The sequence below is a fragment of the Tamandua tetradactyla genome, chromosome 12, assembly GCF_023851605.1.
Source record: "Tamandua tetradactyla isolate mTamTet1 chromosome 12, mTamTet1.pri, whole genome shotgun sequence".
Lineage (NCBI taxonomy): Eukaryota > Metazoa > Chordata > Mammalia > Pilosa > Myrmecophagidae > Tamandua > Tamandua tetradactyla.
Genome location: NC_135338.1, coordinates 77,646,860 through 77,672,554, shown reverse-complemented (window position 1 = coordinate 77,672,554; position 25,695 = coordinate 77,646,860). Strand labels below are relative to the sequence as shown.

Sequence of the window (25,695 nt, the reverse complement as noted above, 5' to 3'; positions counted from 1 at the left end):
GAGGCCCATGTGGCAGATCAGGAGGGCAACTTGTAAACCAACTTTGTAAACATATGCTGTATGTACGTGAGCATATTTTTTGGTCTATTTCCCATTGGTGCCAATTTGTGTTAGATAGCTGGTTCTTAAAGCTGAAAGACTGATTTTGTACCATTAAGAGTGTCAGCATTAGCTCCTACAAAGCCCTTGTTCTGGGTACCTTGCAGACATGAAGGACAACACTGGGCTGTGCCTTCAGGAATTCACAACCCAGTGAGAGGGGCGGTCATTCACACAGATAGCTAAAAAGGCACCTTGCTTTCCTTCTCTGTGAAATGAGAAGCAGATAGTGCCCTGTGGTGGTTTGCAGAAAAAGGCCCCGCTCTTTTAATCCCATTCTTGTGAGTGCAGACCTATTGCTTAAGGGCTCTAGTCGTGACTGTCAGAATGTGTGCTGATGTTTCCACGGCCATCATCATACCCCAAATCTAGCCAAGTTACAACTGGGTCTGCTTCGGTTTTTGAGTGCGGAGAACAATGGATTTCCAAAGATGCACTCTCACTATTGTTGCTTGCCTGCCTTCTGTAATAGACCTCATTCTACTCGGTAGGCAGAAGAATGAACCAGCAGGAAGCAAGCACATTTTGTATTCCATTGTAAATCCTTCCAGGAGTCCACATCTTGACTAACTTACTGTGTGTGTGTGGTGGTGGTGGAGGGGAGGAGGTAGGATTAGAGGGAGTATTCACATAGGAAAAGAAAGCACCTCCTGCACCCCCACGTGATTCTGATATGTTCTCCCTAAGAAGGCTCACTCAACCTTTCTATGGAGGAAGCTAATTTGAAAAGATTAATGAACACCAGTGTAAGACTCATCATTTCATTAAAAACTCGGGCATACTGGAATTTTAACTTTAATACATTCTATTAACTGTGAAACAGTCTTCAATTTTTAGAGAAATGGTGATTGTAGAGTAGACTTATTTTTGTCAAAAGGTTCACTTATAACAGAGAACCAAGTGTCCATAAATGTCAAGTCTGTTTGCCCTTAATTACATTTATTCATATATCTTGCATTCCTATGTCCATATCCACAGCAGATAACGCTACCCAAGGTCTTCATCTCCACTGGAAGGAGTATAAATCTCTGATGCTATTTCATCCCAATGTTACTTATGATGGCTGTTGAGGAATCTCCTGGCAACCCTCTGCTCCCAGTATCAGGACACCCTTTTCAGGCTCTCCCACTGGATGGGTGTATTAGACACAAAGAATTTCTTCTCACTTTTTGATAGTTAATAATTACAATACTTAGTAACAAAGTGACCTTTTTTTTCATTTAAAAATTTCCAAAACATGCTAACACTCTACACTCATCTAGCAACCACTCCCTCTTCCCCTTCACTGGCAATTTCTAGTCTATTTTTCCTCTCTACAAAGTTGCTATTTCTAGATAATTCATATTAGTGGTATCATGCAATATTTATTCTGATGTGCTTTGCTTATTCCACAGAGCAAGCACAACATTCTCAAGTTTCAACCACGTCGTAGCAAAACTCAGAACTTCATTTCTTCTTACAGCCGAATAATATTCCATTGGATATACGTTTGTTTATCCATCCATCAACTAGAACTCTGCATGATAGTTTCCAGTTTTTAGCTATTACAAATAAAACTATGCACATTCATGTAAAACTTTCTGGATGAAAACAAATTTTCATTTCTCCAGGATAAATGCCAAAGAGTATAACCGATGAATCATATAGTAAGTTTATTTTTAGTTTTAAAAGGAACCGCCAAACTATTTTCCAGAAGGAGCATGTTTTACATTCCCAACAGCAATTTACTGGAAATCTGGTTTATGCATATCCTGAGAACAGTATTTGGTGTTTTCACTACTTTTTATTTTAGCTATTCAGATAAGTGTGTAATGATATCTCATTGTGGTTTTAGTTTGTATTTCCTTTATGGCTAAGGATGTGCAACATCTTTTCATGCGCTTATGTGAAACTGCTAAATTCTCTTGGATGAAATGTCTCCTAGTGTACTTTGCCAACTTTCAAACTAAATTGTTTGTCTTGTTAATGTTCAATTTTGAGTGTTCTTCATATATTCTGGACACTAGCATTTTGCCAGATATGCAGTTGGAAATATTTCTCCCGGTCTATAATATGTCTTTTCATCTTTTTACCATGGTCAGTCACAGAGCAAAAGTTTTTAATTTCAATGAGGTCCAATTTATTAATTTTCTTTTCCTGGATCAAGCTTTTGGAGTCAAGTGTAAGAACTCTTTGCCTAGTCCTAGGTGTCCAAGATTTTTTATTTTTTTTTCCTAGATAGTTTATATTTTTACATCTTACCTTTAAATCTATGATCTTCTCAGAGTTAATTTTTATATAAGGTAGGAGGTTTAAGTCTAGGTTCATTTTTTTTTTTCTTTTTGCCTATGGATGCCCAATTGCTCCTACATAATTTACTGAAATCCTTTTGTTTGTATTTTGTATATTTTGGCTAGGACACTGAAAGACTCTCGCTTCTATTTAAACCTTTTCTTTTAGCAGGCAGCCATCCTGTTTAGGTTTAGCATGGAGGTTCTGGCCTACTTTTGCAGACTGTGCTTCCAATGACAGTTTAGTTTTTTGGTTCTTGCAATTCTATTCTGGTGTGCTTCATTCCTCAGCACTGCTGGGGCTCCCATGGGATCCCTGTTCATGTAGAATGTGGGGTCAGAAGGCAGTTTCCTGGGCCACTGATGGTCTGGGCCACCTCTACTATACAGGAAGATCTGTGGAACCTCCTAGGTCTAGGTCCTTTTACATTACTTTATTAACATGTATTCTAATAACATGTTTATTATATAAAATTGACAGAATATCATACCATTTCAATTTGAAAGTTTTAGTAAAGGGGTAAAAAATTTGTCATTCAGTGGAAATGATCTTGAGAAGACTTGTCTTGGGTTTCCCTCCATGTTATATTCCTGAGCCCACAGGAACCTCTACGAAAGGAGAGATTAATAAATTGCCATCTCAAGTTAAATTATGATGCAAATAAAAGGCAATTTTATGGGCCTTTCTAAACCATGGGCCCTGTTTAAAGTAATGAAACTTTTTGAGATTTTTTTCCCTATCTATCACCATGTACCTACTATATTCATTTTATGATGTAATATTTTAAAATAAAGGGATAGATGGATTCCTCAGGTAACCAAAAGTGGATTAAGTAATTGAGTTATTTTTACTTCAAAAGTAATTTTTGTTTTCCTGCAGGCTTTAAAAATGTAAGCACAGTCAGCACTTACTCATCAGTAACTGCAGATTTAAAGCAAACCTCTTTCAGAGGGAGAGAATAGTAAAGACTGAGAAGATAACTCATTTCCCTGGCATCCCCTCACAGTGCTTTCCTCACCCCATTCCACATATCTGCAGCAGAGAAGGGCAGAGGAGGTACCTAGGTTAGCCCATACCTGCTCATCCTCAAAGCCCAGGGTAACTAGAGCTGAGGAGGGGCAGGCCTGTCTCTCTTCCAGTTACAACATGACCAGGCTACACAAAGCTCAGCCAGCCTCACCATCTCAGGGTAGTCTTTGCCTCACTGGCAAAATGAGAGAGGGAGAGGGAGCAGATGGGTCAACCTACAGGCATATTAGATGATAAGAATACCCAGTCTTCCTGTGCCTCCAGTCACCAATCACTGCAGTCCTCTAGTTTCACCAAAAGAACACAGCCCCTGAAAGAGTTTCACCAAAGGGATGAATTTACCCACAATACAACTGCCAAATGTCAAGAGTCAGGTCAGCCAATCCAGGGAGACAGTAGCAGCTTGGGGACTGCGTGGTAAACAAACACCAAGCAAGACCTTGTCTCTCATGTCCCCTGGGAGATTTCTGAAGAACCATGAGGGAAAGGAAAGCAATTCTTCCCTTAGCTTTACTGCCAAGAATCAAAGAATGAAAAGAGGAAACAGACTATGGAGAACATCTTAAAAGGAATATGGAGGCTACGTATTTGAAAATGAGCAATGAAAACCAAGTTGGCCTCTAATCAGGAAGTCAGCATGGGCCACTCTCACATGTCCTCATTAAACAATTACAGTGATGGGTAAAGGTCAGGATTACAAGTCCCAGGAATCACAATACACACTGAGTTTCCCTGGCACCTTTTCTCAAAATCTGCAACAAGCCCACAGGCAGGTCCATGCAGCAAACAAGCAAGAGTTTCTATAGACTCAAGAGGTATCTCGGCATCAAGGGTGAGATAGAAGATAAACAACAAGCATATAAACAGGGCAACTGACCCAGTCTAAGTGGACAACACTCACTGTAGTGCAACAGAGAAAAAGTACCCAAACTTTGGTGTGTTGTTCTATTTATTTTATTCTTTCATTGAAATCTGGCCTATGATTTAAGGGGTTCAATATATCGGTGCAATACATGCATATATTTTATAAATAAATAAATACACCAACACTGGATGGCCTATGATTTAAAGGGTTCAATATATCAGTGCAATGCATGCATATATTTTATAAATAAATAAATTCACTAAATAAATGTTAGTGTATTTGTGGATGCGTAAGCACAAATACTTTTACTCAGAGGGTTGTGGAATTTTAAAAAGTCTGGAGACTATTCCTTTAATGAACCAGCAATCCTGAAAAACATGAGACATCACAGTATTTAAGCATTATTTTGAAAACCATCCATAAGCCCTCTCTGTCTATCATTCTTGTAGAATTCTGGGTCCTGGCATTGGTGGGGATGACTATCTGGTTTTAGATACTTTCTCAAAACCCAGAAACATATAGGCAACTTGATCTTATCTATCTATGTGTATGTCTAAAAGGAGGCAGGCTGCAGCTACTGAGAGCAGGACCTATGATTCCAGAACCCCCAGGCCACCTGTCCCACTCCCCAGCTCCACTTCTTCTGAACAGCAACCTCCCTCTCAGGGTCACTATATTCTCAGAGGGTTAATGAAGAACTCATAGTACCTTAAAGAGTTAGATGAGACCCATATCCCTAAAGTTAGTAAAAGTCCTGAAAGACTTACAGTGCCAGAGAAATACCAGGATGTTTATTATTAAATATGACAGTCACACACACAAAAAAACTCCCTTCCACCACAACATATCTTCATATTCCACTAAATTCCTTGGGGTTATTCCATTTACTCTCAGACAATTGAAATGACTACAGCTCTTTTCAAGTGAAATCACCTAAATCAATGTTAACACATGAAAAGCCAAGCCACAGTTCCAGAACCTGGAATTTGTGAGTTAAATTTTCTAGTCAATAGGGATGTAGTCAGTTCCTACGGCTGTTCTAACAAATTACCGCAATTTATGGGCTTGAAACAATGTGAATGTATTATTTTGCAGTCCTGGAGGTGAAGATATCCAAAATGGGTCTAACAGGGCTAAAGCCAAGATCAGCATGGCTCTGTCCCTTTCTGGAGATCCTAGAGAGAATCCACTTCCTCACCTTTTCCAGCTTCTAGAGCTTGCCTGAATTCCTTGACTTGTGGAGCCTGCCTCCATCTTTAATCCAGCAATGGCAGTGCACCTCTCTTTTTCCTTTCAAAGATTCGTGGGATTAGACTGCACTCAGCTGGAGAATCCAGGATGCTCTCTCCCTCTCAAGATCAGTTGAGTAGCAACTTAAATTTCTTCCAGCCCTGTAAGGCAGCATCTTTGCAGCTCCCAGGGACTAGGATGTGCCTATCTTTGGGGAGCCGCTATTCAGCCTACTGCACAGGGGTTCATTGTGATATGACTCAGATACAACAGGGACAAGTTCACCCCTTTTTGTAATTCATTTATCAGAGATACTGACCCCTCTGCTCTATGGCAGGAAAGACTGAGTGATCCCTTGCTTATCCTCATAGAGTCAGGAAGGAACATGTCATGCATGAAGGGAGACAGGAGGGCAGGGGCACTCACACCCACAGTGGGCAAAGCAGGGCTGGAGTGGGTAAAGGAGGAGGGAAGCTGCAGGCATGAGCAAAGCAGTGGAGTGCATAAGCCTCAGGGTTGTGCAGAGGCCTGGGACTGCAGCTCAGGTTGCCGGGTGCAGATAAAGTCCACCCTGACTAGTCAGTTCCCAGATTCAAAGAAGAAGAAAGATATGGCATATTTTCAAAGTGAAATAACAGCTCTGGTGGTGCTGTGGAGGGTGGACCGAAGCTGAGAAGCTGACAGGGATAGGAAGATAAGTCAAGGGTGAAGTCAGAGACACTAGGGAGGGTGAAGAGGGCTGAGACAGCAGTCTCGGAGACCAGGAACAGGGACTGATTTATGATGTCACTGCAGACAGCCAAGAACTGCTGCATCTGCTCACCGCTCTCCCTCTCTACCCTTTTCTCCAGGCCCCAAGAGGCACCTGACAAAGGAAATCCCATAAAGTCTCGCCAGACACTTTGTAGTGGATGAACTGGAAGAAAGGAAAACTGAAAGGTGAAAAGGAAGAAGCTGAGGCCAAGAAGCAGGATGGTGAGCAGGGGTCAGGGATGAGCCTTGGCAGCACACGTGGAGAGCTCTGTCCAGTAAGCCAACCCTACTCTCAACTTCACGTGAAAACAGCCAGCAGCGACCTGGGCCTGAGGGAGCATGGCGTCCTCGCTCACACCGCCAATGTGGGACACCAAGGTTACAGACTGCACGGCAGAAACTAAATTTTGATTTAATGAATCAAACTTTCCATTCCATTTAAAAGCTGTGGCTTTCTTTCCAAAAAAAATGACTGTAAGTGGAAAATGTTACAATGCAAGTCAAAATGCCCGCTGGGTAACAGGAAAAGTACCGCTCATTTATTTGACCCCTAGGGCAAAATGAATAAAGGAAGAAAGTGAAATAAGACAATGACAGCAATTAGAAGATGAAACGTGACACCCGTATTTTTGTCAGTGAATTAGTCATGAGAAAAAAAAAAAAAAAAAAACGCATGTAATAAAATATCATGCAGTTTAATGAAAGCACTATTTTTTTAGAAGACAATAAATGCCACATATATTTGAGATTGTTCAAAAGAAGTGGACTTTCATGGCGAATACCTTGTCAATATGAAACATCCTGGAAAAGATCACTCTGATTTATGTTTAATTATGGCAGTCTGGGGTGTGTTGGAGGTCATTGGATGGGTTTTGCATTATTTCTGCAACAGTCCTATAAGTTTGAAATGATTTCAAAATACAAAGTTTAAGGAAAACGAATGGCTTGTTCCAAAACAAACAAAAGTAGAAGGCATTCCAAGAGGAATAGTAACCTCCTCCTGATTTGCTCTCTTCCTGCATTTTCTTTTTTTAACTCGGATTGCTCTGAATCCTCTGAGGCAACAGATTTCCTGAGTCACTATGCACTGGAGATGACCAACAGCGTATGGATTTTGTAACTGAAACAAAGATGCTCTCCAGTTGCACAGACAGCAAAGCGAAAGACCCCAACATGTGTGCGCTAGAGTCTCCCTCTGGGCCCAGAAAGAACTGCTGAGAAGGAATGGGGCTATTAGCTGATAATGAATAAGCCCAAAGGCAGTGGTCACCCCTGGCACACTCTAAGTGCTCATCAATTTTGAAGAACAGTAACTGCCACGGAAGATGCAGTTTCTGAAGCTACTCCACCCAGCACTGTGGACACAGGCCCAACTGCTGGTCCTTACATCACCATCCCGCCGCCTGTGACTCACCCAGGGAGCCCACACCAGGTCTGGGCAGCCATGCAAGAAGCTCGTGGGAAGAGGAGACTATGTCTTATACACGGGGTGCCCCCTACCATTTATCACATTTCCCTCTCAGACCCACAGCGGACACATCTTGGACATATCACGATTATTACCCAGTTCATGTTTTGACGAAGGATAGAATTTGGAATGAAAATGTAACTTGCTTGATTTTTTAAAAATTATTATTGAAAGTTCATAAAAACAATTAAACTGCAGAATAAAAGAGTAAACTGTCTTAAAATACCACCAATGACTCAGCTCAAATGTCTGGTGGCAGCTAGGCTTTTCCTTGTAGTTCATTAACCCCTCAAGTACTGGGCTCCTCCGGAACTGCAAGTTTCCACTCAGAAATGAGTACTGAAGGGAAACAGAAAAGCAGAGAGAGAGGATGGATAGAGAAGGAATCCCAAGAGGCTCTGCAGAGTTCTAGAAGGAGTGGTCTTGTGAAATCAGATGCAGCTCATCCCCCCACAACTTTTCACACCCAGAGCCTTCTAGGAACTTCTTATAGTTTTTCAAGAGTCAAAACTGGTATGGAATTAAAAATAAAGCAGATCCCAAAATTGACTGTGAAACTTTCCACTCTTTTAAGACCACAGGTCTTCCAAGTACCCAGGCAGCACTTCTCAAAGAAGTTTCCTCCCATGTGTCACTATGAGGAAGCCGAAAGTGGTGGCCTAGGCTTAATTTCCTTTTGAAAACCAAAGACTGACTTGAGGTTTCTATTTTGATAACTGTCGATAAGCAAAGCGAGAATTTCAAAGACACTATTAAATGGGTCAATGAATTAAATTCATTTTGTAAAGTTTAGAAAACAAAGAAAAAACAGTTATTACCAAATTCAACTGGACTTGTACATTGTAGTGCTTTTTACATTATTAATTTAAGCAAATAATGTCTTAACGTTATCATTTCTGCCATAGTTCTCCTCCAGCAAGGTGCACGTCTAAGAAGATACGAGACCCACTGGGCATTGGGAGTCTATAAAGTTAGCCATGTGGGTGGCAAGCTTATCTTCATTAGTTCAAAATGCTTTTCAAAAAAATATGCATTTACCCATGATAAAATCAGAGGTTAAATGACATCAAAATTCCTTTGTTTAGGCTGGAATTTTATCTAATGCAGTATAGTAACAATGTCAACAACTGCTTTGATCAAAAGATCCTAATCACATGTGGTGATGAATATACAACTATGTGATGGCACTGTGAGCCACTGATTGTACACCATGTATGGAATGTTTGTATGTTAAGAAAGTATGTGCCTGTATGTTGTTTTATGAATAAAAATTTTTCAAAAAAGATCCTAATAAGAATAATATTAATAAAATTACTGGTGATAATAATAATAATAAACTGTGGTAATCTTTGCAAATATTTACTTGCTGGGCATTGCCCTCTATTGCTTTGTAGATCCGCATAGCAAGTCCAAGGAGCTACTATTCTCCCTATTATTTAGCTAAGGAAACTCGGCTGAAAGAGAAAAGCAACCTACTGATGGGGTTTTAAATGTTTCTGATTAATTAAAAATGAGCAAAAGAATTCATTAGCATCTAATAAAAATAGTATTTTTAAATAGGCCAAGTATTTCAAAATCTAGTACCCACAGTGGAAAAATAAAGAGTCTGTGGAGGGTAATGCATATGAACTGTACTCTGGAAAAATGCAAAACTAGCAAACATACACAAGCTAAGAGCATTCTAAAAAAGTACAAATGAAAATAGCTTCTTTATTTCTTCTGTGGGTTCTTTCAATGCACTTTATATAGTACGGAACATCTTGTACAAATAAGAACGTTGGACTTCCCATGATGGGACTCAAACAAGAAGCTGGACCACAATGGTATTTGGGCATGAGCCTAACAGTCACCCAGTCCATTCTCAATCTTCTCAAGTCAACAATTCAGGAAAGTGGATTGACTTTGCCTTTAAAATGTTCTTCTAATAGTGTTCTCCAACAAGGGCCTGACTGGCCTTTTGTACAGGAGAGTTCTATTCATGGTGGGACTGTCCAGAGCAGGACAGTCATTACAAACCATTCAGCACTTCAAGTTCAAGAGTACCAAATGCCAGGCACACCAGAAGTCACTGGGGTAACATGCCTAGAGGCAGTACTGCTCCCCTTATGAGACCCCATGACCACTTGGGGGTGGGACGGGGTGAGAAAATGTAGAATTACCATAGTGATTGACACTCAGATGATAATTAAGCTAGTCATTGTACCATAAACTTGGAAAAGTCATACTGGACTTCAGAGACCATTGAGATCTACAATAAAGTTTCATTAAAAATAATGAACCTCTTTTGGTTCCAGAGTGGGGCAGAAAGTATGTAAGATGAGCCTGGGATATTTACCAGAGAAAATGATTGAAGATCATTCTCAAGTTGTCTCCTACTGACCAAGAACATTAATTACAATAACTACAATAAATTAAAACCAATCAATTATATATAAATCCATGAATTTATAATGATAATTTTTTAAAAAGCTAATTAGTTCCTACCAGAAGTAACTGATTCCAGAGCTGAGGCAGTGAAAATACAAGATGAGCCTGAAGAACCTTGTGGAACCAGACAAAAAGAAAGAGCTTGAGAAAGAACTGGCACATATCAAAGAGACAAAGGGAACCATCAAAAGGGATCCCAGAAACAAAGCAGGAGCAACGTAAGCAACAAAATAAATTATGACAGTTTTGAGTTATAACCCATAGAATAAAACAAATACTCATTAGCCCATATGGATACAAATAAATAAATCAGAGGAAATAGCTCTTTCTCCTAGAAGAATGCCAACTAATAAGTACAAAAGGAATGAGAGGAAAATCACCGTTAGAACACCATAACAATAATTATTGCAGGCAAGATTCATCAACGGATGCTATCATTAGTAGGAAAAAAGTTTAAGGAGAAATAAGTTACTCATACAGGCTGAATAACACACACCAATATATTTACTAATTGCAAAGGTATAAACAGTAATTATACAGTGGCAACACCACCATAACCAGGTGATCAACATTAACATAATCAGTGAGAAGACATCTGGACATGAGGCAACCTCTCACATCATGAACTGAGAAGGGCAAATCTACTTCTGTAGTATTCCTGCCAAAATGCAAAACCCCAATTTAATTATGAGAATCATCAGACAAACACTGCCAGAGGGGTAGGTAAAGTAAAGTTCTTTGCAAACCCACCTCTCCATAAAAGCAACAAAAATATTGGCAAAAATTTTCAAAACCAACTTTATTTGGAATTCTAGATATTAGCCAAAGGCTTGAAACTGTCCAAGAAGTGTTTGTTCAAGAAAAATTGCTGAACATCTGTGAGAGCTATAGGGTTTGAGGCACTTTAACTTGGCCTACTGCCATTTCCTTCTTGTCAGTTCTATGGTACCCTTGAAAACCAGCACTTTACCATAGTAGCTGTGAATATTAATAGACTTTTTATCTACAGGAAGGTGTAGATTGGATTAAGAGTTCCTCAAAAGCTCCCATCCCCAGACAACTGTCATTATGGGACCTGACTCAGAGCTCTTTCTGTGAAAAAAAGTCGCATCTCCAGGGTGTCTAAAAGACAGAGCCGGGAGACTGAAATACAGGAAAGTTGGTTACTGTGATGGTTTGTGGGGAGACCTAGTTCCAATGGGCACTTTAGCTGGGACTCCTGGGCCCACAGTTGTCCTGGCCATCTACCCCAGCATGGGGGTGGGAACATGAGGTCTAAAGGAAAGGAAGGGAAGCACAAAATATGCCTGGGTCAGGGAAGTCAAGGAGAAGAAGTGATAAGTGAGGGGGACCTGGCAGGCCGCATGCATTCCTGTCCCTATTTATACTGACTCACAATCTCTGACTCCTCTCTCTTTGGGATTTAGAAGGCCAGGCACATGGGCAGGGCTGTGCAAATGCCCAGGAAAGACCTCGAGGCCCTGCATGGCCAAGACATGAAGGCTAAGGTAGAACTATAAAGTGTTGGAGCAAAGAAGAATTGCCCAACGCACACAATGAAAGCAAAGGGTGAAAGATTTCAAGGCACTGTTCAGTGCCTCACACTGAGCAGAGTCTCCAACAACAACATTAACACCATCGGGCAGGGGGCTGGGGTGGTGGTGATGGTGAGCTAATTCCAAGAGCTGCTACACTATATTACCTAAATTGTCCATAATTGGGAGACCTGCAAAGAAGGAAGAAAGTATGGCCCAGGCACAGACAATAGAAACAGTCCCTGAGGGAGCCAGGTGTTAGAATTATGAGACCAAGGCTTTAAATCAACGATTATAAATATGTTCACAGAACTAAAGGAAAGCATGTCTAAAGAACTGAAATGTGGCGACAATCTTACCCAGTGAAAATATTAATTAAGAAAACAGAAACTATAAAAAAGAACCAAATATAATTTTTGGAGTTGAAAAGTACAGTAATTGTAATGAAAATTTCACTAAAGGGACTCAGTAGCAGATAAGCGCTTGGAGAAGAAAAAAGTTATTTTGAAGAAAAGTCAATTCAGATTATCTAGTGTGAGGATCAGAAAGAAAAAAGAATGAATGAATTTGAGCAGAGCCTCTGTGAAACAAAAACAAATGTATGAGCACACATACAATGGGAGGGCCAGAAGGAGAGGAGAGAGAGAAAGATGCAGGATGCATATCTGAAGAAATAATGGCTTAAAACAATCCAAGTTCGATGAAAATATTAATCTACCTATGCAAGAAACTCAATGACACCAAGTAAGATAAACTCAAAGAGATTCACACCTTACTACATCATAGTCAAACTGTTGAAATATGAAGACACAATCTTGAAAGCCAAAAGGGAAGAATGACTCATGATGTATTTATCACAAGTGCTCAATAAATGGACAGTTCATGTCTCATCAAAATCCATTGAACCTATAAGGCAGTACTATGACATATTCATTGTATTGAAATAAAAAGTCAGTCAATAAAATATTCTGTATCCAGAAAAAGTATTTGTCACAAATGATGAAAAAATTAAGACATCCCAGATAAAGCAAAGAGATTTGTTGCTAGCAGACCTACCTTACAAGAAACTCTAAAGAGAGTCCTTCAGGCTAAAATAAAATAAAAGGACAATAAGCAATAACTTGAATTCATATGAAGAAATAAAGCACTAGTAAAGATAACTTTGTAGGCAAACACAGAATACATTATAAATGTATTTGGGGAACCTCTTTTCTTATCAAAGCATCTGTAGAACAAACATCTATAAAATACTCCACCCAACAGCACAATGCACATTCTTTGCAAGCACATGTAGTACAGTCTTCAGAACAGACCATAAAATAGGTCTTAAAAAAAAACTAAAAGACTGAAATCATGCAGCACATGTTCTCAGAAAATAATGGGATTAAAAGTCAACAACAGAGGGCGGGCATTGGTAGTACAGTGGCAGAGTGCTCACCTGCCACTCAGGAGACCTGGGTTCAATTCCTGGTATCTACCCATGTACAAAATAAAAAATTAAAAAGTCAACAACAGAAAGATCTGGGAAATCACAAATACGTGGAAATTAAATAGCACACTCATAAATAGCCTCTGGGTCAAAGAAGAAGTCACAAGGGAAGTGAGGAAATACTTTGAGATGAATGAGAATGCAAACAGAACACATCCAAATTTAGAGGATGCAGCTAAGGTACTCTTAGAGTGAAGTTTATAGTTGTAAATATCTATCTTAAAAAAAAAAAGGAAAAATTCTTCCCTCAAAACCCACCTTAAGAAATATGAAAAAGAGGAACATAAACGAAAAGCACCCAGAAGTAAAGAATAAAATATTAGAAATTAGATATTTAAAATTTAAATTAAATATATTAAAAAGGAAATAATAAAAATTAGAGCAGAAACAAATTCAAGAACAGAAAATCAATACGGAAAAATCAAAACAAAAAAGTTGGTTCTTTGACAAGATCACCAAAATTGGCAAACTTTTAGCTAGTACGACCAAGCAGAAAAGAGAGAAGACTCGAATAACTAAAATTAGGAGTGAAAGAGGAGACATCACTACCACTATTACAAAAATAAAACGGATAATAAAAGAATACTATGAACAACTGTATGCAACAAGTTGAAATGGGCTCTTTCCTAGAATGACATAAACTACCAAAGGCGACTCAGGAAAAAATTGAAAAATCTAAATTGACCTATTACAAATCAGTAGTAATTTAAAAATCCCCCTGGAAAAAATCCCAAGCCCAGATAGATTCACTAGATATTTCCAACAAAGATTTAAAGAAGAATTAATACCAATTCTTCACCACCTCTTAAAAAAATAGAACAGTAGGGATTATTTTTCAACCCATCTGAGAGCCAGTATTCTCCTGATAGCAAAACCAGACATCACAAAAGTATAGACCAATATCCCATATGAATATAGATGCAAATATACTCAACAAAATATTACGAAACAGAATCTAGGAACATATAAAAAGGATCTTACACCATGACCAAGTTTGATTTATCCCACAAATCCAAGATGGGTGCAACATCCAGAAATCAATCAATATAACATGATGAGAATTTAATAAAGGACAAGTCATATGAGCATCTCAATTAATGCATAAAAAACATTTGACAAAATCTAATATCCTTTCTTGATAAAAATCCTCAATAAGCTAGGAGTGAAAAAAAAATTTACTCAGCCTGATAAAAGGCACCTGTGAAAATCCCAGAACTAACATAATGGTGGAAGACTGAACACTTTCCCCCTAAAATTAGTGTTGGTAGACAGAGTCATCTACCCCCAAAAAAATATGTTCTTAATCTTAACCTGCATTTCTGTGGGTATGAACCCATTTATAAAGAGGACTTTTAAAGATGCTATTGTTAGTTAAGGATAACCAAATTATATCAAGGTGGGCTTTAATCTGTATTCCTGGAAGTCTTATAAGGAGAGGGAATTCAGGCACAATCACTCAGAAAGAGCCAGAAGTCAGAGAAAGCCACATGATGAGACATGGTCATTGGATGAAGGCAAAAACGTAAGTCAAGAAACCCCAAGGACTGTGACAATCAGCACCAGAATTCTACAGACTACAGAAGAAATCACAACCTGTTGAGACCTTGATTTGGTACTTTTAGCCTCAATAATTCTTATTGTTTAAGCCAACCCATTGTGTGGTATTTATCAAGGCCGCCCCGGCAGACTAAAAAAATCAGGAACAAGACAGAGATGCCTATTTTCACCTAATATCTATTCGACATTACACTGGAAGTTTTACCCAGGGAAATTAATCAGGAATAAGAAATAAAAGGTATCAAAATTGGAATCCTTTATTTATCGCTATTTACAAATGACATGAGCATGTATATAGAAAATGGTAGGGAATCCACACAACTAACATTTGAACTAATAAATGTTTTCAACAAGATGGCAGGATACAAAATCAATATACAAATTAACTGACCAATATTTTTCAAAAGTTTCAAGGTCATGAGGGACAAAGAACTGAGAAACTGTCACTGATTGGTGGAGACTAAGGAAACATGATGACAAAATGGATTGGACAGAAAGAGGGCAGTATGCAAAATTAATTAAATATGAATAAAGAGTGTAGTTTAATTAATAGTTTTGTACTAGCATTAATTTCTTAGCTTGGATCATTGTAGTACAGTTAAGTAAAACATTCACCTTAAGGGAAAATGGGTGAGGAGGCAACGGGAACTCTGTCCTTTATTTGCAATTTTTCTGTAAGACAAATTATTCCAGAATAAAAAGTTCAAAAAATTAAAAGCCAATTGATTTTCATCGGAAGAGTCTAGTGAATTCAACATCAAATACTTATCCCTCCTAATTCCTCTATGAGCTGCACCATTGGGAATTAGATAGTAGCTGAGGGGACATGTCTCTTTATAAAAGTATTCAAAATAATAAATGAGAAAGAAATGAAAGAAGTAGAAATGAGCCAATGTGCAAACTTCAATGAATTACAGTATCTAGGCAATTATCATCAATGGCTGCTAACATCACAAAAAGAGCTGAACATTATGTGCTTCTTGATGAAAGCATGGAACACCACTTGATGTATACAGTTTTGATAAAAAATTTCAAATTTGAGTCTGGGCACTATCACCTACCATGTTATAGGAATTACAGTAGAGAGAAACATATCAAATGGTACCACAGGGACGTAATCAAGAAATATCCAGTGGGAAAACGCACAGGACAAAAAAACAAAAACAAAAATAGTTTCTTCAAAACAAATCACAAGGGCAAAAAGAGAGAGGAGAGAAAGAAAGGGATTTAAAGAGGGAAATCTATAGAATAAAGACAGTCTAAAAGATATATCAGCCCAGCACATTAGGGAGACCTTGTCTGAAAAATTTAAACATACAAATCAAAAAAAAAAAGGCATGTAATGTCAATTGGGAATTTGAACACAGACTGGATGTTTAATAATACGAGGGAATTATTATTAATTTTTTTAAGTATGATAATGGTGTTGTAGTTTATTTTTTACAAGTCACTATTTTATTAAAGATAAATATTGAAACGCTTTCAGGTGAAATATGGCCGGATTTGCTTCAAAATAATGTGGGAGGAGGGAGCAAGTGAGAGTACAGATAAAACAATGCTGGCCTTGAGCTGCTAATTGTTGAAACTGGATGATGGATACAAAGAGGTTCATTATATGTGTACTTCTATGTTCGTAATTTTCAGAATAAAAGTTTGGTTTTTTGTTTTATTATTTTTTTTTTAATGAGGTCTCTTGCTCTTTTGGGGGCAGGGTGTCAACTAGGAGAATAACTACAAATAAAGGCTCAGGGTGGGATGGGCCAGGACTCAAATTGTGGTCCTGCCATCTGTTTCTTTGGTCTTAGAGTCTCAGCTTCCTCATCTGTGAAATGGGATGTGCACCTACTAGGACTGCTGGGAGGATACACTGGAGTAGTACATAAAAAACACCAGGTTCATGGCAAGAAGTCAAAAAAGAACTGCTACTAGTATTTCCCACAAACAAGATTGCCTCTGATGGCACTCAAGTTTTTCAGAAAAGAAGGGATACTTTTCCTATTACAGCTTGACTCCTGAACCCATTAATTTATGATAGCTAACTGGTATCAAAAGAAAAATTAAATTAAAAAAAATATATGTGTGTGCCAATGTTGGAATACTATTCCTAAAAAAGAGCTTCCCATGGTCTGGTATATCTGCAGTGACTTCAAACCTGTTGAAAAGAAACTTGCATTATCCTCTTGCATTAGTATCCTCTGGGTCTTATCTTGTGTCTCTACTTTGCAAATATTTTACTCCAAATAAGAAAAAGATGACATGCTTCACAGGTGAAAGGTGTTTCTGTCATTGGTCTCTTGGTTGAAGTGATGGGGGAGGAATATGCCTGGCAAGGGCCAAGATCAAGCATTGTCTAGGCGTGGCTTACCAGGAAAGGGAGGGGGAAAAGGCACAAAGGCAGGGAAGGGCGAGAGGAGACAAGATAACAGATCCATGATAAGAAAAGAAAACAAAAGAACTTTACTCGTGAGAACATTACCTTGCCATTTTCAAAACTTTTCTGAAACAACATATCATGAAGCATAAGTAACAAGGTTAGAGAGATAACCCTGGCCAGTTTGGAAAATGAAATGAGAATCCAAAAAAAAGGGAAGAAAGAAACATTAGGGTAATTCCAAGATAAACATTAAAGCACTCCCTGACTACCTGTTTTCCCAAAAGATGAGAGAAAGATATCATACTCAAATCCAGATGTGGGTTCCAAAAGATTCAGATTCAGGAGAAAAGCTACCCCAGGTTCATGCAAAAATGATACTATTTACAACATCATCCTGGAGACAGACACTGAAAGGTGACGAAAGGATTATTTCTGCAACATTACAAAGTACACAGAAGCAACAAAAGGGAAGGAAAAAAATCAGAAAAGTAGGTACTTTAATTCAGGCCAGGGTTTTGGGCAAGAATTCTGACCTTTTTCCAGCACCAAAGAGGTATGTGGAATTGGAAAATGGTATTCCATTTTACACAAGTCCGGGAACAGAGTGCAGGCAAGGGAAGTGACCTATCCAGCGTCCTGTGGCCAACAAACAGCACCTGAGTCCAGGGCTCCCACCTCAAGCCTGGGTCTTCTGAGGGCTCACACCACCTCTGGGAGCCCAATACTTAGGTTTGCTCTTTGTACAGCATCTCCCACTCATCCTACTTTTTCAGGGGTGGGGTATCATGCTTCATTAGGCCTATTCCCTGGTTCCTCCTATGTGCTTCTCTTGAACAATATCCCAACAATATCCACCTCCTAGGAATGTTTCTTCTTTACTTTCTTCATAATTTTTTCTTCTGATATTCTTTGTCCCCCCTCTCTTTTCCCTCTGCCACTAAGACCACAGTGCTCTTCCTTAGCTTTGTTCCCCTTCCCCCTACCCATTTCCTCCCCTTCAGCCCTGCTTGCCCTGTGCCCTGCAGTTCCTAAGCTTGCCCCCTCAGCCCTGGTGGCTCCTGCCTAGTTCTGATGAACAATCAATATTGGAGGCCAATGCGCTTAAGCTAAAGTGAAGTCTAACCCCTCACATGGAGACCCCTGGGGCTGGGTACCCTAGTCCCGTGACGCACACTGCTGCATGGCCCTGAAACCAGGCCCAGCTCCCCCCACGTCTTTCCATCCCATGGTCTAGATGGGGCTGACAAGAGAAGACCAGTTGACTGCCCTCTCCCAGCCCTGAGGGAGTGAGACTCAGACCCAAATCCTTCCAATGGGATGGGGAAGCAGGGGCCACAGGTGGGGGTCACTGGGCTATACCAACAGCCCAAGACCACCTCTCTCTCTCCCTCTCTCTGGCTGAGCATATGTGGGAAGGATTTTCCTAAATAGACTCTGAAATCCATGAGACAATAAAATGGTTTCAGGACATGGAGACAAACAAGGACTATTTCTCAAACTTTTGTGTGAAGCCTCATCACTGGGTTCATCAGTGCTGTAGGAACTAGACACCCCACACTTTCACTCCAGACCCTCTGGCTGGGGTGGGTGGGAAACAGGAAGCCACAGTTTTCTAACAAGCAGGATAAGTGATTCTGATGGAAAAAGGACCGATGGACCATTATATTGAGTAACACCATGTAAGGAAGGCTATAAATAATCATCTACTGCAGGCCACATGTCAGAAACCAGATGGAGGCCACATGTCAGAACCCAGAGGCACTTCTGAGAGGAATCCCCTCCCTTCTAGGAAGTCATAGCCCAGGGAGAGTGACAGTAGCACTTCCACAATCAGAATCACAAGGCTAAAGTTTTCTCTGCCTGCACCAAGACCTTTTACTTGCAACACCCCTTTTGTACATCACCTAAGGCATCTGCCCTAGGAGGAGGCTTGCCCCACCACCCAGAAGGTTCCCAAGTGGGTTACAACTCAGCTTCCCATTTTCTCTGTAGTAACCAAAGGCACTGAACAAAGTGGCCCGACACAAGGTAGAACCTTCCCAGGATTCTGCACCAGACTTGCAGGCTCGCATGCCTATCCCAGCAAGCCCCCCAAGGCTGGACACTCATCACAGGATTTCTTGGTCATCCTACCTGCACCCTGCCTCCATGCCCTCTAGGACCTAGTTACAGCCTCCTGGGACCCCATCATGTGCCTGCCTCCTAGCCTGGATCCCCACCCACACTACAGCTATCCCCATCTTCCTGGGTCCTCCATTGCAATCACAGGTCTGGACCCTGCTCTGGGAACCCTTCCTGACAGGAGTCCTGCACTCCTGGGCCAGAAGCCTGCCCAATGCCTCGCCCAAAAGGACTCATCCACCTGTGCCATAGGTCCCCAGGGTCATCTCAGGGTGTGACCTGGCTTCCTCCATTTTCTACCTCCAGGTCTGAGTTAATAAAGAACAGCTCAGGATACTGGTTTGGGCCAATGGACAAGGAGAGGTGGGCACTATGGGGCTGTCATATGTAGGCTGGAATGTAGCTGGTTGGTGTGTCCCTCACCTTCTACTGGGGACACCAGATGAGGGTAGGTGGGGAGAAGGTAGGGGAAGAGGGGTCAGTTTGGAAATGCACACCGGTCACAGCCCAGTCCTAAAACCATCAATGCCAAGCTTTCTGGGACAGCAAGAATTTTGACCTGGCTTCCTGGGGAACTCTGAGTAGAAGAGGGACGTGGCAACAACAGTCCTCCACATGGGTGGTAAAGGACTGGAAAAATGCTGACAATGTCTGCAAGGAGAAAGAATATGCAGGCCTGAAGGAGTGCTAAGATGCTGTGAGATTAAGGCCCTGGCTCCTTCTCTCCACACATAGTTCCTAACCCACTCACACTACAAGGAAGAAAGACTCACAGACCCTTCCTGGATAGAAGGCCCGTTGCCTGCCAGGAACCCAAGAATGCATTCAGGGAGCCAGAGTGGGGATCTGCTCTTGAGAGCAGTCTTTTCCCCCAGCAACCCATCTCAGGGCTATACTGAGCCTTCAGGACTCCAAACAGGGTCAGTGTTCCAGACAGAAGCCAAATGTGTGAAAGTTCCATGATGACTCGGAAGTGCCTGGGCTCTGCAATCAAGAGGACTGATCTGGGTCCCAAATTCGGTTTTCTCACCGACAATTTGGGGATGATGATAATCTTTCCACCATGTGCTTGTTAGAGGATAAAATGGCATAATGAAAGTGCCTTGCCAACTGAAAATTACTACTTCTTCAGGCCTCATTATCTCTACAAGGAAGCCTACAGAAGCTACAGGTTCAGTAATGACACAAGGTGATATACATAACTTCAACCCTCTGGAGTCCCACCAGGCATATCCAGTTCAATGGGTGATTGTATAGATGCCTGGAGCCTCTCTCTGAGGACAATGTGGGTGTCTGTGTAAGAGGTCTCCCCTAACCCCCATTTCCACATAGGCTCCTGCAGCCCTTTCCACCAACATTATGCTTGCTGACTGGCAAGGGCAGCCTTATTTAAGCGGACCATTACAGAGGAATGGCTTTGTATGCTCAACAAATACTCAGATTCTTAGGCCCAATCTCAGATCTATTGGGTCAGAAATTTTGGGTACTGGACCTGAAAACTTTATTTTTAACAAGCTCCTCAAGTGATTCTAAGTTTGAGAAGCACAAACACAGGAACGGAGGAGATTGTTGGTGTCAGGAAGACCTGGATCACATCCTAGCACTACCTCCTAGCTGCTGTGTAACCTGGGGCAAGTGACTCAACCATGCTGAACTTATTTACTCAGCTGTATAAAAAGTATGGAAACACAGCCACTGCTGTGTCGCTCAAGGGTCATCGGTAGTCACAGCACAGGTGTGCACCTCTGAGGTCCCCTTATCAGCCATCCTAGGAGATAGGAGCAGCCATGACCCTGTCTTTTTGAGAAACCATCTGCCACTAAGCACAAGGGGCTTTTTCTGGGGGGCCTTTGTGTGAGAGGAAGGTTGAACTTGGCTAATGTCTTCCCGCTTTGGAGCTCTATTTCAGCCCCTACAACAACAGCCAAGGAAGGCGAAAAATGGGCTGAGTTGAGATGGAAGCTAAAACCCTCAATGTTCTCCAACCACAGGACCCTGAGGTGGTCCTGGCTACCTGACCCCCTCCAGGAAATGCAGTCAAGTGCATGGGAGAAGTGGCAGCAGAGAGTGAAGGTAAAGGAGTTACCACACGCCCTTGGTGGTAACTATACTTAGGGTTTACAAAACCCTCAAAGCCTCAGTGTGCCCATCTAGAAATGGGTTAATTTTAATTAAGATAAATAGGAAACTACAGACTGGTGCCCAGCTGATGGCTCATATTCTTACCCCTGCCCTTCTCTCTGATCTGTGCTCAGGACTTGGGAACGTGGTGGCAGTTTCCTTCTGTTGTCTCCAGACACGGACAAGCTGTTATCTAGGGTCGCGTTTTACAGTCCTGTACTGATTGTTCAACATCCTGGCCAAGGGCTGAGGCTGAGACTTCAGACTACAGTGCCTGGGAAGAATTTCCCTCCTTTTTTACTGCTAAGGCAAAGAGCGGCAGGGGAGGAAAACACCGCAGGATTCCAGCTCAGGGTGTCTCTCATTCTGGCTGAAACGCGGGGTCTGAGGGACCACCCGGGGCGAGGAAGGCGCCTCCGGCCTGGGGAGCCCCGCGCCCTCATGGTCCCCGCGCAGAGCCTAGGCTGGGGCCCTCCCTCCGTCCTGAGTCGAGCCAGTCTCCGGGTGTCCCCCGCGCCTCTCTCCCCGTGGCCAACACCGGGTCCCCCCAGCCGGCTCACCTGCTGAAGACGAGGCAGCCCAGGTGGTTGATGTCGTGGTCTGAGCGGTGGCGGCTGTAGTCCTCCCACAGGTCCTTGAAGGCCGTGACGGCCAGGATGAAGAGCACGGGCGCCAGCGCCAGGCCGGGCTGGAAGGCGTTCACCGCCGGCACGAAGTTGAGCAGCGCGATGAAGACGAAGTACACGTTGGCCAGGCGGTGGAACTGCTCGAACAGATTCTTGGGCAGGAAGGACAGCAGCGTGTACTTGGTGGTCTTGAGACGGTTGTCGGCCAGGTGCCGCGCGCTCTTGGCCGCACCCGCCACGGGCTCCTCCGGGCCGGGGGGCGGCAGCAGGTTGGAGCGCACCGTGCGGGTCCGACCCTCCCGGCGCCGCCGCCGCCGCCGCCCCCGCCGCGCCCGACCGGGGACCCCGGGCTCCTCGGCCGCCTCGGGCTCCCGCTCCATGGCCGCGTGTCGCCGCGCCCGGCTGCTCCGCCGCTCGCGCCCGCGCCAGCCTCTAGGTGATCATGTCGGCGGCCCGGCGCCGCGGCGCGGACTCCCTGCCTGCGGGACGCAAGGAGACGACCGTCAGCGCCCCGCCCGGCGCGCCACGCCCGGTTCCCCGCCCCGCCGCCGCGCAGAGCCCCCGGGACGTTCCGTGCCCCACGCCCTCCCCGGAGCCCGGCCAGCGGTACACACAAAGAGCAGGAGCTGGAAAAGTTTAGACCGCTTTGGTTTCGTTTCCCTGAAGCATCGGTGCGGTCCCGGAACACTACAGAAGCGCGCGGCCACCGGCCGCAGAGAGAAAAGTGCAAAGTCTAAAGAGTGAAAGCCCCGCAGTCTCTTCGCAGCTTGGGGTGTCGTCCCAGACCCCTTGCGCCTTGGGACTAGGAACCGGTCTTGGGGAACCCTTGACTAACTCCTCTTGAATCAACTGGAATCCAATTCCAAATAAGTCTATGTGCTCTGATTTTTACATTTGATTTCTGGAGATCACCAGAAAGCACAACGTCCATTGACCTCCACAACCTGCCCTGTTCTTGAGCTCAGCCTCTACCTATTTTCAGATTCAATTTTGAATGGACCAGGCTTTTTCTCCTTTCCACGGTCGATGCTCCCTTTCTGAAGGCCCCCAAATAAGATTTTGTTTTTAATTGGGAAAGGGGTATTTTGCTGCATCAAAGACAAGCTTTGGTTTGAAGATATTTCAGTCTCTTTTTCCTTCCATTGTAAGCCCCGCGGGCCAAAATATCCTGTCTGCTCTCTGTTCTGAGGTGGAATCTGTGATTCAGAACCTGAGAAGGGGGGTGGTAGGCTATTTTTAATTTATTCAAGTCTGGGTAGAGATGTGCCTTGCAGGGGACCAGGGTTCTCAGTCCCGCGGTCCGGGCCAAAGGGAGAGAGTCCAATTTATTTATTTATCTGTCAACTGGCAGGGGAGTTGAGGATGGATGCTAGGGGAGAGGGTAGGGAGAAGAGGGTGAAAGAGGAGTGTTAAAGGTAGCAGTGGAAATATGTGCTTTTCCTGGCAGAGGGAGTTGGAGAGCCTTCACTTCTGCATCAAGAGTCTCCCAGATGTCGCACAGCTGTGATGGACACCCACTGGCTTCTCGCTGGTTTGCCCTCTCACTTGAGAAGCACAGGGAGGTTCTTAGGGAGATGGTGGTTGGAGAGTTTGTCAAGAGGGGTGGTTTTGGTTCCTGCCTATCTGGATTTGGAGAGCTGTGCCTCGTCCTCCTGCAGCCCAGCCCCCCTCATCGCTCTTCCTGCACTGGGACACTATCACCTCCTAAAAGACCACCTGAATAGCCCTGCTGTATAGGATCCTCCCTCAGTACTCACAAGACTAGGCAATCCTCTTGCCCTGTTCAAATCACCTCCAAAGCCTTTTCAGCAGCATCTTCCCTCTGATGTCCCACCTCTCACACACTTTGGCCTTACACCCCACTCAATTCATCTCTCACATCTCTACAGCAAGGTTTGATACAGACCACGACATTGACCAGAGCCCAGTGTAAGGAGGACAGAGTGACAGTTACTAAGAAAATAATAAATGTGATAAATCAAGCTCCCTACCCGCCCCCCTTCTCCAGTCAAAGTGGTACAATTTTGAGCTGTGGAGACCCAGCTCTGAGAACGGTTCTGTTGAAGGACCTGCACGTTCAGAAAAAAGAAATCAGATCTCTCAGGATCAGTGACATCCCGAAAAGGCTATTAACAGCAAATGAGGATTGACCACCACTAGCCTGGAGTCCAGAGCCAAAAAGCGTAGGCAACAAACTCTGGGCCTGCTAATTCAGTCCATCTCCACAGCTGGTCCTCATAGTACACCCAGGGCAGCCTCCAAAACCTCCCAGCCGTCTCAGCCTCCCAGGCCCCTGCTTCAGCCGTTCCACACATGCTGCCAAAGTAATTACTTGATCACTTCATTTCATTTCCTTACCCTAGAGCTCACAGAAGTCCCCTGTTGCTTATAAAGTCAGAATCTGACTCCTCAGGCAGAGGTCCCTTGGGGCCCTGAGGAAAGCTGGGCACCAACTTGTTGATTTAATTTCACCCTCCCGGTGCCCAGCCCAGCCCAGGACGACGGGTCTCCTTACCCTTCTCAGAACAGGCCTTGTTCATCCTCATCCACATTCCGCTCTAAGATTCCAAGATTCTGTGAGTCACACGGTTCCTTAAATCTGGAATCTTTTCCCACCCACTCTTTGCCAATCTAAACTCAGTCTTTCCTTTTGGGCTTAGTTCATCTGGCCTCCCTCAAGGATTCCACACTGAGTTGAATGACTTCCCTTCTTATATGTGTAAGATTGTATGTAAAACTCCCTCGGTTTGCTCTTCAGAGGTTTTGACCTTAGAGGTCTTCTGCCAGCTAAACTATCAAACCCTTGACTGCCAGGACAAGAACGACATTTTAACATAGTCTGGCAAACTGTGGGCTGCAGCTTGGACAATTGAGTTCTCATGGCTGCCATGCTGTCAGATCTGGAAAAATTGCTTTGTTTGTCCTTGTGCAGCAAATATTTATTAATCACCCTAGTTGAGCCAGCCACTGTTGCAGGCACTGGTAACACAGTGGAGAATCGTCAACTACAGCAGACTGTCTCATGGCTCAGATGTTCTAGTAGAAAGAGGCAGCAACAGAAGGAGAAATACATTAGATGGCTCAGAGTCATGAATGGAGACCAGGTGGAGAAACCAGAGAGGTCAAGGAGGGCCTCTCTGGGGAAAGGACATGAGTTAAAACCAAAAGGAGGCAATATCTTCTGGAACCAAAGATAATTACAAGGTGTTCAGCCCTGGAAATCAGTGTCTTCATGGTCGTTCCTGATTTACCATTAATACTCACTTAGGGATGTCACTGGTCTCCTGATTTCTTTCCCTAAAAATGCCAACATTTCTCTGATCTGAACATCCACACCTCAAAATTGTACCATTTTGACTTGGAGTGGGGGATAGATTTATGGCATGTGTTAGGGATTGAAACATGTTCCCCATTAAATACAGCTTCAAGTGCTAATCACCTGTCCTGTGGGTGTGAACTTATTTGTAAATAGGACCTCTGAAGATGTTATTAGCTGATGCCAGTACTGAATGAGGGTGGGCCTTAATCCAATATGGATGGCTGAAATGCTGATAAGCAAAGGAAATGGATCGAAGAAGCAGAAACCAGAGGATAAGACAGATTGCCACGTGACAGAAGCAGAGATTGAAACACCACTAGAATACTACAAACTTTGGAGAAAATGTGGCCTGCAGATATCTTGATGTTGAACTTTTAAGTTTCAAAGCTGTAAGATAATAAATTCCTGTGC

The 25,695-nt window shown here is 42.8% G+C and overlaps 1 protein-coding gene across 1 annotated transcript in view; it reads right to left on the bottom strand.

Moving 5' to 3' along the window:
- ATP10A (ATPase phospholipid transporting 10A (putative)) overlaps positions 1–24,481 on the bottom strand; it is a 180,314-nt gene extending 155,833 nt beyond the window's left edge. The window contains exons 1-2 of the mRNA XM_077123982.1: positions 24,324–24,481; positions 21,900–22,444 (exon numbers count right to left, since the gene is read on the bottom strand). Of these exons, the coding sequence (XP_076980097.1) occupies positions 21,900–22,345 (446 nt within the window). The 5' untranslated portion in view covers positions 22,346–22,444; positions 24,324–24,481. The remainder of the gene's footprint in view (positions 1–21,899; positions 22,445–24,323) is intronic.
- Between the last annotated feature and the right edge of the window lie 1,214 nt (positions 24,482–25,695).